This window comes from Cetorhinus maximus, chromosome 15, assembly GCF_964194155.1.
Source record: "Cetorhinus maximus chromosome 15, sCetMax3.hap1.1, whole genome shotgun sequence".
NCBI classification, from domain to species: Eukaryota; Metazoa; Chordata; class Chondrichthyes; order Lamniformes; family Cetorhinidae; genus Cetorhinus; species Cetorhinus maximus.
Genome location: NC_135893.1, coordinates 11,856,233 through 11,868,395, shown reverse-complemented (window position 1 = coordinate 11,868,395; position 12,163 = coordinate 11,856,233). Strand labels below are relative to the sequence as shown.

The window sequence follows — 12,163 nt, the reverse complement described above, 5'->3', positions numbered from 1 at the left end:
GGACTGGATGGCTCAACAAAGAATGCAGGTGGGCATAGCAGGAGCAGCACCAGGCATACCTAAAAATGAAGCGTCAACCTGGTGAAGCTACAACACAGGACTACTTCCATGCCAAACAGCATAAGCAACAAGTGATAGACAGAGCTAAGCGATCCCACAACCAACGGATCAGATCTAAGCTCTGCAGTCCTGCCACATCCAGTCGTGAATGGTGGTGGACAATTAAACAACTCACTGGAGGAGGAGGCTCCACAAATATCCCCATTCTCAATGATAGAGGAGCCCAGCACATCAGTGCAAAAGTTAAGACTGAAGCATTTGCTACAATCTTCAGCCTGAAATGCAGAGTGGATCATCCATCCCGGCCTCCTCCGGAGGTCCCCAGCATCACAGACGCCAGTCTTCAGCCAATTCGATTCACTCCATGTGATATCAAGAAACAGCTGAAGGCACTGGGTACTGCAAAGGCTATGGGCCCTGAAAATATTCTGACAATAGGACTGAAGGCTTGTGCTCCAGGACTTGCTGTGCACCTAGCCAAGCTGTTCCAATACAGCTACAATACTGACATCTACCTGGCTATGTGGAAAATTGCCCAGGTGTGTCCTGTACACAAAAAGCAGGACAAAAATCAACCTGGCCAAATAGCACCCCATCAGTCTATTCTCAATCATCAGTAAAGTGATGGAAGGGGTCATCAACAGTGCTATCAAGCGGTACTTACTTAGCAATAATCTGCTCACTGACACTCAGTTTGGATTCTGCCAGGGCCATTCAGCTCCTGACCTCATTACAGTCTTGGTTCAAACATGGACAAAAAGAGCTGAACTCCCGAGGTGACATGAGAGTGACTGCCCGTGACATCAATGCCATATTTGGCCGAGTGTGGCATCAATGAACCCTAGCAAAACTGGAGTCAATGAGAATCAGGGGGGAATCTCTCCGCTGGTTGGAATCATACCTAGCACAAAGGAAGATGGTTGTGGTTGCTGGAGGTCAGTCATCTCAGCTCCAGGATATCACTGCAGGAGTTCCTCAGGGTAGCATCCTCAGCTGCTTCATCAATGACCTTCCTTCCATCATAAGGTCAGAAGTGAGGATGTTCGCTGATGATTTCACAGTGTTCAGCACATTCGCGACTCCTCAGATACTGAAGCAGTCCATGTCCAAATGCAGCAAGACCTGGACAATATCCAGGCTTGGGCTGACAAGTGGCATGTAACATTTGTGCCACACAAGTGCAAGCAATGACCATCTCCAACAAGAGAGAATCCAACCATCGCCCCTTGATGTTCAATGACATTACCATCATTCAATTCCCCACTATCAACATCCTGGGAGTTACCACTAACCAGAAACTGAACTGGACTAGCCATATAAATACTGAGGCTGCAAGAGCAGGTCAGAGGCTAGGAATCATGCAATGAGTAACTCACCTCCGGACTCCCCAAAGCCTGTCCACCACCCACAAGTAACAAGTTAGGAGTGTGATGGAATAATCTCCACTTGCCTGGATGAGTGCAGCTCCCACAACACTCAAAATGCTTGACACCGTCCAGGACAAAGCAGTTCACTTGATTGGCACCACATCCACAAACATTCACTCCCTCCACCACCAACACACAGTAGCAACGTGTACCATTTACAAGATGCACTGCAGGAATTCACCAAGGCTCCTTCAACATCACCTTCCAAACCCACAACCACTAACATCTAGAAGGACAAGGGCAGCAGATAGATAGGAATACCACCACCTGGAAGTTCCCCTCCAAGTCACTCACCATTCTGACTTGGAAATATAACGCCGTTCCTTCACTGTCACTGGGTCAAAATCCTGGAACTCCCTTCCTAACAGCACTGTGGGTGTACCTACACCACATGGACTGCAGCGGTTCAAGAAGACAGCTCACCACTGCCTTCTCAAGGGCAACTAGGGATGGGCAATAAATGCTGGCCCAGCCAGCGAAGCCCACATCCCGTGAATGAATAAGAAAAGATAAATGTTCTAAGTTCTACACAACTACGTAGAGGTGACTTTGGCCAACCTCGATCCGGTCCTAGCCAATAGCCACACATCCTGCCCAGGTAGGGTTACTGACTGGCGATCAGGAATGGGCCCTGGGTGAATATTCTCCTTCCTGGACCATGGGATTCTCAGCCCAGTTATGGAACAATTCTGCTTTATTGTCTGATAGCAGCTGGATTCCAACCAGGAATCAAAGCTGATATTTATCCAATTAATATACTTCGTTTACCTATATGTCATAAAAATTGGACTGCTATGTAATAGGTATTAACCCAATTATTTCACTGATATTTCAGTTATCTCTAGATCATAGACTTTATATTCAACATATTTTTTTAAACAGAAGCTAAATAATAAATATCACTCCTTTGTTATGCTTTGTTTGAGCAAAATGCTTGGTTAAAAAAGGTTATAGAAATGTCATACGCATGTGGTACAGGAAATAATCGGGCAATATTGTTATGTGCTGAATGACTTCAGTGGGACACCACTTCAGACACATATTCTGTAAAAATTTTAAATCACAAGCAACATTGAAAAGTCAGAAAGCTAAATATAAACAAGGATAGAAAAGAAAGTAACACGGAATTGACCCAATGATCCATCATAATTAGAAGTCAACAGGAAGTGGAAAACAGAAAGCAGGAAAAAGGTGAGGCCATTCACCCCAACATATTTAATTGATCACTCAGGGAGGTGGGCTGACCTATGGAAAAGGATGACCTTGTTCCATCCAATGATCTTCTTCACTTTGAGTTCTCTTGCCTGAACGGCAAGTCCTTGGCAATTGCCAGACAAAGGCCATGATTTTTTGGGTAGAGTGAGGAGGCAGGCCTGAGTCTGCCTCAGCCGAAATGGGGATTGAACTCTGTGCTGTGGTGATTCTCTGATCTACAAGCTTGCTGCTTAGACAACTGGCGCACCCCCCAACCCACTTCGCTGCCCTTCAGTTCTCATAAATCCTTATACTTTAACCTTACCCACCCATCATCTCACCCTTAATTCCCTTCTCTCCTTAGACATGAAACTAAAACTTTATAAATATAAGCCCTTTTAATGTAATAAAACATCCTAAGGTGCTTTATAGGGGCAATGTAAAACAAAATTCAACACTCACGTAAGGAGATATTAGGTCAGATGGCTAAAATCTTGGTCCCAGAGGTAAGCTTTATGGAGAGTCTTAAAGCAGGAAAGTGGAGTAGGGGGTCAAGGGGTTTAGTGAGCGGACCCCAGGGCTTGGGATCTAGGCAACTGAAGGCATGGATTAAAATCTAGGATGCTCAAGAAGTCAGAATTACAATAAGGCAGATGTCTCGGACAGCTCTGGGACTGAAGGAGATGAGAGGGATAGGGAGGGATGAGGGATTCAAAAACAAGGATGAGCATTTTAAAATCAAGATACTTGATTGACCAGGAGCTAATGTAGGTCACCAAGTACAGGGTTGATAGGCAAACAGAACTTAATACGAGTTAGGACATGGACAGCAGAGTTTTGGCTGACCTTAAGTTTAAGGATGATAGAATGTGGGAGATCAGCCAGGGATGTACTGGAATAGAAGGTATGAATTGTCTAATTGCTTCTTCTCTTAGCCATCATATCAGAAAGCTCTGCCTGACTTCCCATCTTCCTCACTTGTAACTTAAATTTTAGGTCTTTGAAAGTTATGGAGAATTTTCCTGGATGAGCTGTGCAAATCCCCTTTCTAATCCTGAAAATTTCAATTTTGTGGCTCTCAAGGTCATCCCTTTTCCAAAGAAACCACCTTAATGTTTCTTCATAATTTAAATTCCTTATATTTGGAATTACTTTTGTTGCTCTACCTAAGACGCCTTAAACATGTAAATGCACAAAGAATGCTGCAATGTCCTGGACTGTTCACTAGAGTGGGTGAAGTATTCATCTCAGACAATGAATACAGAATACTCAAGTTGTAGAGAACATGGGAAGTCGTGGACTCTAATTATGGAAATTTAAGGATAGGGGAGAAGTAATGGGTAGGGAAATGGAGGTGGAATTAAGAAATAATCCTGTATGGCAGAACTAAACACAACACTAACACAAAACTGGCCCCAGGAGTATAGATGAAGGTCCATGAACAACCAGTCTATGAGGAAAGTAAATGTAGTTTTGACATTATTGCAATATTGCACAAATGACTTTGATAGAATAACTAGGGGCCCAGTGCTTCTACTGGCTGGAGGGTCAGTAAAGAAAGGACGTAGATTTAAGGTAATTGACAAAAAGGGTCAGTTGCGGAGATGTGCTGTTGTGATCTGGAATACGCTGTCTGAGAGGGGGTGGAAGGAGATTCAATAGAAACTTTCAAAAGGGGAATTGGATAGATATTCAATGGGGTAAAAATGGTAAGGCTATGGGGAAAAAGGAGAGTTGGACCAAGTGTGGGAGGCAGAATGACGATCAGCTCCACCGTCAGAAGCCATAGGGAAGACTAATGTGAAAGCAAAATGCAGCAGATGCTGGAAATCTGAAATAAAACAGAAAAAGCAGGAAATTCCCTGCTGAGCATGCTCAGCAGGTCAGGCAGCATCTGCAGAGAGGGACAGTTAACATTTCAGGTCAGTGACCCTTCATCAGATCTGAAGGCTAATGTTTTTTGAGGATGGTTGAGGCACTGCCCACACTTATAGTAATCCCTGCCTCTACGATACCTACAAGCCTTAACAAAGGTGTTGTCAGTCAAGCAGGTGCCCTGACGTTAAGCAACTTTACCAAGAATTACTTTCTATTTTCATCTTATTTCTCTGGCAGAGGTGATGGGGAATTGGTGGGGCGGGGGAGTGGAAATAGTCAGTCTAGCTGTGCATCATGCACAAGCAACGCGGGTGTAACTTGGACTCCAAACTTGTCTGTGTGACTGCACTGCAAATTTTCATACATGAAAAATGTAAAGGTATAACCAATAAATATTAAACTTTGTCAGGAGCTTGTTAACTGCTGCTCAATTACTGCAAATATTTATAAATTCCCTTACAACTGCATTAACCCATATTAAAGGACTGATTGTAAATATAATCTATTTGCAAAAAAGGTTCTTGGAACAATGTGCCACAGGTCACAGAAACCATTTGAAGAAAAATTTGATAGATACTTGAGGCAGAAGAAAATATAAAGCTGTATAAAGAGTCAGCACAACAGTGAAATTAGTTATTCGGGAAACAAACCCACACAAACACAATGGGCTAAATAGTCTATCTTTGCTGTAAATTTCTATGGTTCTATAGTACAAAATCAAGGACCAAATTTAGAAAAAACCTTGTTAAATGCTTGTTAACTGTTAGCTAATGCCTGTGCAATCTTTGTTGGAGGTTTCTCCCATTGAAATATATACTTATTTGAACATAGAAATAATTATAAATTGAGATTATCTCCACCTGCCATTCAAGTAGGAATGGAGATTAACCTGATCAAATTTCAGTGATGTCTACTTTCAATGAACGAAGGAATTAACATTTATGTAGCGCCTTTCATAACGCCAGAACATCCCAACAGAGAATTAAATATATTGCAAGTACACTTAGTGCTGCAACGTAGTGAACACAGCCATCCATTTGCCCACAGCAATATCACTCAAACAACAATGTGATAATAATCCTATAATCTGTTTTAGTGATATTGAATAATGCAGTGGTATCTTTTACGTCCACCTGTGTGTGTAGGCAGGGCCTTGGTTTAACATCTCAGCGGAAGGACTGCACCACCGACAGTGTGCATTCCCTTAGTTCTGCACTGATGTCAGCCTAGAGTAGGTGCTCGAGTCTCTGGATTGGGACTCAGGGCCACAGACAGCATTTATACAACATTCAGCTTTTCCTGCCATGCCAGATCCAAGTGATCCAAGGTCTTGGCAGTTCTCAGCTGTATGATACTATACTATCTCTTAGCAACCCTACCAGTCAAGCCCAGCATGGCACACCTGAGCAATGACAGGGCTTGGCAGTGCTTAGTGAAAAAAACCCCACTGGCAGCCCACAAACAGAAAGAAGTGAAATTATGGCTGACAACTTAGCTGTAATTTAATTTATTTTCATGCGCGAGTCATTTATAAATTCATGCTGTTCATAAAGTCCAGAAAATAACTTTACAATAAAATTAACTGCTTCCCATATCAGGACAATGAATAAGCAGCTGAAGACACAAAGCATTCTTAAATTGAATGCATAGCCATAAATTGGAAATAAATGATCATTTCAGAAAATAATAGTCATTCACATATTCAGCTCTGAAACTATACTGCATCTGATGTAACACAATAACTATATACACTTGCTGTGTTTTTTGAACGAAAACTATGATTGAAATAAAATTACTTAAGAGAAAGCTTCAATAATCTTGGCTGCAAATAGTACAAGAATAAAGAGGTAACTCTCTCCCAAACCTTATAAAATTGAATCTTGGCTTGGTTGGTTGCACTCTTGCTCTGGTTAGAAGGTCATGGGGTTAACTCCCACTCCTGGGATTTGGAGCACATAACCTAGACTGATAACTCCAAAGCAGTACTGAGGGAGTGCTGCAATGTCAGAGGTGACGTCCAACAAATGAGAAGTTCAACTGATGTCCTATTTGCTTGTTCAGCATAGTTTCTGTTAATGTTATAGACGCCATGGCATTACTCTCAAAAAGGCAATGAGCTTCCTCTGGTGTTTGAGCCACTATTCTCTTAACCAACGTCACAAACACAGAAGAAGCTTTATCTTATTGCCAACTTCAAGTGTGAAAAATGGCCACCATTTTTGTCCACAGAACAACAGTCGCTGCACCTTGAAGTATGTCATTTTGCCAAGTACTTTGAGTTGTATCTGAGAGACGTAATAAGGAGCTATATCATAGACAATGGCTGCAGCACAGGAGGCTGCCATTTGGCCTGTCATGACCATGTTAGCACTCTGAAGGAGCAATTTAGCTAGTTCCCAATCCTCCATTCTTCCCTATAGCCCAGCAATACAGTTGCAAATTTTTTACATTAGTGCATCTCTATCATTTCTGAACAAAAAATTAATTTAAAACAGAAAGCAGCACAAATGAGATGGGGAAAGTGTGAAGTTGCTGAGACAAATCTCCAAAAAGATTTATAGCATTGACCCTGTTGCCTCTGAAGATTTCCATTAAGGAACAATTCTTCATTTCTTTTTTGCCTCATTGAATTATTTTAACTTCACCAGAGGATTCCTGGGTAGCAACTGGGGAAGATTTCTTCTATCTGTTACATGTTAAGAACCTTAAGCCCACACCTTATAATTGTGTTTACAATTTTACTGAACAAAACACAATCCACTCCCAACATGCAAATCTCTGTCATATTAACAGCAAAAAAGCCAGCCACTTACCAAAACGGGAAATCCAGTCAAAAAGTCGTAGATAAAAACTATTCCACTGATTAAGTAAGTTATCTGGAGAGAGGTTTTTAATGGTTCAGAGCCATCAATGGATGACCTCCTGTTACCCTGTGCATCTTCCACCACTATCGTGGGTACATTGAATTTGTTCTTGTTGGCATTGTTTCCAGCTTGAATGGTGAAAGTTTGAAAGAGGGCAATGCCAATGCATACCACACCCATCACTACACTCCCACTAATCAACAACAGGAAACAGACCCCAAAACCAAGGCCTATCTCCGTGACAATGAAACGACAGTCCTTGGCGTAGAAACGTTCTGTGGTGTCATGCCAGCCTACTGCGGGCAATGTAGATAGGATAAAGGATACCATCCAGATTCCCATCACTGTGTGCACAGCTTGCTTCTTGGTGTTACTCAACCTGGAACAGTTAATAAAAACAGTTACACATCTGCCTGGTTCGAAGTGCAGATAAACCACCAGTTTCAATGTACTGTTCAGGCATTGTTAGTGTGAATAATACTTAATAACTCTGACCTATTTTTTTGGCACTACATATAAAAGATTTGTATCACATAGAATTTACAGCATTACTACAGGACATTCAGCCCAACAGGTCTATCCGTGCCTGTGCTTATGCCCTACACAAGCCCAGGCTGCCCAGCCCTGTATATCTACATATGAAGAATCACCTTCAAGTTTTGTTGTCTGTGGTTAACAACTGTGGGTAAGGTGAAAGGTCATTTACAAATGGAAAAGGGAAATAACATGGAATGCAAAAAGGGCCCTCAAACCTGATTCTCCCACAGGTCATGTCCAATTTATCATAAGCCTTCCTTTACTCATTTAAACCCCTGACCAGAAGTAGTGCAAAGCATCTCACTGCCCCAACCAAACAAGGAGGTCAGCAGCACGTCAGAATGCCTTTCTGCATCCCACATCTGCAGAGGTCACTGAGGGAGAACCATGGTTAGAGAGACTGCAACAGTTCAAGGAGAAGACTTAACACCAGCAATAGGGATAGGCAATAAATACAAGCAAAATCCAACACATTGTGGACCATCCGTTTGTTGTTTCTCGGAGTAGTTGGGTTAAGGTGTGTCAGGCAAAGAGTACAATACTAGAAAGTAAATGTTGTGGTTGGCAGGGATTGGGGAACAGAATCATAGATTATGAAGAGGGAGATGAAGCAAAGCTTACCCAACAAAAGCAGGCGCCTTACAGACCAAAAACAACACCTTGCATTTATATAGCGCCTTTAATATAGAAAAATATTCCAGAGCACTTCACAGGAGCAAAAATCAGACAAAAACTGACAACAAGCCAAAGTTAGAAGACATTAGACCAGATGACCAAAACCTTGGTCAAAGAGTTAGGTTTTTTTAAAAATGCCTTAAAAGAGGAGAGATTGAGAAGCCAAGAGGTGTAGGGAGGGAATGCCAGAGTTTACAGCTGATTTGGGGGAAAGGGGAGCCAGAACTGGAGGAATGCTAAATTCTTGGATGATGGTAGGGCTGGTGGAGGTTACAGATAGAACAAGGACTAAGGCTATGGAAGGACTTCTATAGGAGGATGAGAATTTTAAAACTGAAACATTGGTGTGCTGGCAGCCAATTAAGGTCAGTGAGTACATGATCGATGAGCAAAGCTTGGTGTGGATCAGGATACGGGCAGTAGAAGGCTGGATAAGTTCAAGATTACAGAAAGGGTGGAAGTTGGGAGGCCAGCCAGCGGAGTACTGGAATATTTGAGTCGGGAGGTAACAAAAGCATGGATGATGGCTTCAGTAAAATATAAGCTGAGAGGGGTCAGAGACAAGCTATGTTATGGAAGCCGAGTTATGGCGTCATAATAATGGAGAGGGTTTAAGGTTCGGAAGCTCAACACAGAGTCAAATAGGAGGCCAAGGTTATGAGCAGTGTGATTCAGCCTGAGGCAATGGCAGGGGAGAGGGATGGGATTAGTGGGAAGGAAAGGGAAGCGAGGGAACAGTGTTTGTAGTGGTGGTGAAGACATTGAATGGATTCGGTCTTCCAACATAAGCAATCACATCTCAACCAGGATTAGTTGTCCAATATGAATTGTAACAACAGAGGCATTGGCATTAGAGGAGTGGAGACAGGTGGATTGCGAGAGGTCATCTTATATTTAGAATCTCAGAGCTTGCTGTTGAAGTTGAGGGGTCAGGGACAAGGTGATTAAATAGATAGTTGGTATTGAAAAAAGAAACCAGGGTTTATCTTTGCATTCCAGTATGACCCTGTAGTAGTGAACAATTTGGCAGTGAGAGCAGGGTCTGATAGTGTTTGTGTGTTTAAGCCACATCTGGTGTTGGAAGAGTTAAACCAGTTGTGCATCATGTATGTTCAAGTCTGCGCCTCCTGGCCTTAACAAAGAGGAGATTGGAGCCCTACAAGGCCATGAGTGAAAGCAAGTAAGGCAAGTGAGGGAAAAGCTATAAAAGATGGAGGTGAATGCAAGATTGAGCAGATTGATTAATGCAAAAGTATTGTGATGAATTGAAGTGAAGCTAAACTATTGGGAGTTTGAAAGTGTCTTTGGAAACAGTTCTTTCTGGGGTGAAAACAGAAGGAAGTGGGTTTGCAAAAGGGATGCAAATGGTGAAGTACATAAGAAAGTGATCAAGGATGGCTTTGTCTATGATTGAGACCGTGTAACTAGAATGGCCACATAAGATGGCAAGGGCATTGCCATGAGTGTGTGTATGGAGAAAGAGGTTATGGAAGGGCAGTGAATTCATAGGAGAGAGTGTAAGACAAGTTGCGATGGTGTTGAAATTACAGAGGATGAAAGGTTACTGAGTGCAGAAACTGGAGGTGGAAGGAAATGGCGAAGCCTCAGTGATAAACGTGGAACTGGATTTTATGCTCCCGCCAGAAAATTTGAAGGTGGAGGAGGGCGTGGGGATGGGGGAGGGGCACAAGTAGAATCCAGCAGGTGGCCTGTAAGCTGCCCACCCAGCCATCCCTGAACTGACTGAAATTTTATGGGGAAGGGGGAGGCATCAGGTGACCTGCTCACCCAATTGATGACCACTTAGGGGCCTCATCCCACCACCGACGGTATTTTATCCTCGGTGGGGGAGGCCTATGCCATGCAGGAAGCATGGTTGGTGTTGGCCAAGGTGGGGTGGGGGGAAACCTCCTTTACAGATCCCCGGGGCCCATTGGTGGCATTTCCACACCCCCCAGGTCATACTTCCACCTTTACCTCGCCCCAACCTCTTGAACCTGGTCCCTACTTCCTCGCTGGGACCCCAGACCCCGGGCTCCTTGGCATACTGGGGCTGCCTGTGGTCTCAGTGCTGGCCATCCAATTGTCCAGCTGCTCTCTAAGGCAGGACTAGCTCCTGAGAAAGGGGCAGAAGGTCTCACCTTAAAGCAACTAACACTGCTCCTAGCTTTAAATCGCTACAGGGCAGTGGAATTGTGGGCGGGCTCTCCCTGATCTTTTGGTTGGGGGGTGGGGGGTAAGGAGGGGGAAGGAGGTGGAAGGGTGGGGACTGCGGTGTCCCGTAAATTCCAGCCCTTGGCGTTGGATTTGGGCACTGGTAGAGCACGAAGGCTAGAAAGAAGATACATGGAGAAGTGAAAAAAGTTGAAGTGCTCAAAGGAGGAGAAGGTGAAAAAAAAGTCGAGGGACAGAGCAAGGAGAGGTCTGGTGATAAGGGACCACCACAGTGTTCTGGATCGGCAGGTGGTGAAAGATAGAGCCAAGTGGAGAGGCTTCAGGCTTCAGTAAGGGACAAGGAGACATCATTCATAAGTCAAGTTTCCATTCGGGCCATCTACACAGACATATATATCACATATAACACATATTATATGCATACATACATACATGCATGACATGTGGGCAATATCAGGCTGTTCTGTGACACTTCCCACGTGTGAAATGCCTGATGGAAATCATAAAAGAGGTAGGGTCATTCTGAATGGATGACTAGCACGGGTGGAATGATAGCCAGGCAAGAAATCGTAGCCTTGAGGAGAGGAGCAGTGAAAATTAACAAACAAAATGGAAACAAGCACTGGTTGTGAGTTGCAGATTCCGAATGAGACTCATGCTTACATACACAAAAGCCTATTTAATAATTACTTTTCCCTTCCATGTACTGGCCTGTTCCCTGCATAAAAGTCTTCATTTTAAAAAAATTAACTTTATGCTAACTTTGTTCTCCTGTGTTTTAGCATTTCAAGACACTTTAATTAATTATTCACTACTACTGTGCCTCAGGATCTGAATTAAATATTCATGAATAGCCCCTCCCACTCAAACAGATAAAAATTCAGTCACACACCCTGTTCAATTATTCATAGACCAGTTATGCTTATTAAATAAGGGTGTGCCGTACCTCAGACACAAAACAGCTCAGCTCTAAACTAACTCTTGGGGGAAGCAATCTCATGTATGGGGAAAGTGTTATGTTCTGATGAGGCCGGTAAGACAATGTGCTGGCAAGGGTTGAAGTGAAATGCTGCTGTATAGAACGAGTAGGGTTGCCAACTCCTAGTGGACATATTCCTGGAGGCCTCTCTCCCACCTCCACTGTCCTTGCATACTCAACCAGTCTTCCCTCTTTCCACACCCCATCATTTCTACAAATAATAAACAAAAGTGTTGAAAGAATGAAAAAAAAACACATCAATTTTGTAAAGCCCCAATTAATTTTTCACCGGAGTCTGGAAGTGTCCAGGTTATTGCTACAATTGTGAGGTTTATAAGATCATGATGTTTTAGACTGTCTCTTTAAACTTAAGG

General features: G+C 43.1%; 1 protein-coding gene across 1 annotated transcript in view; it reads right to left on the bottom strand.

The window, feature by feature from the left end:
• Positions 1-12,163, bottom strand: part of gpr153 (G protein-coupled receptor 153) — a 97,507-nt gene that overhangs the window by 27,150 nt on the left and 58,194 nt on the right. Inside the window, exon 4 of the mRNA XM_078557885.1 lies at positions 7,373-7,802. Coding sequence (XP_078414011.1) covers positions 7,373-7,802 — 430 coding nt within the window. The remainder of the gene's footprint in view (positions 1-7,372; positions 7,803-12,163) is intronic.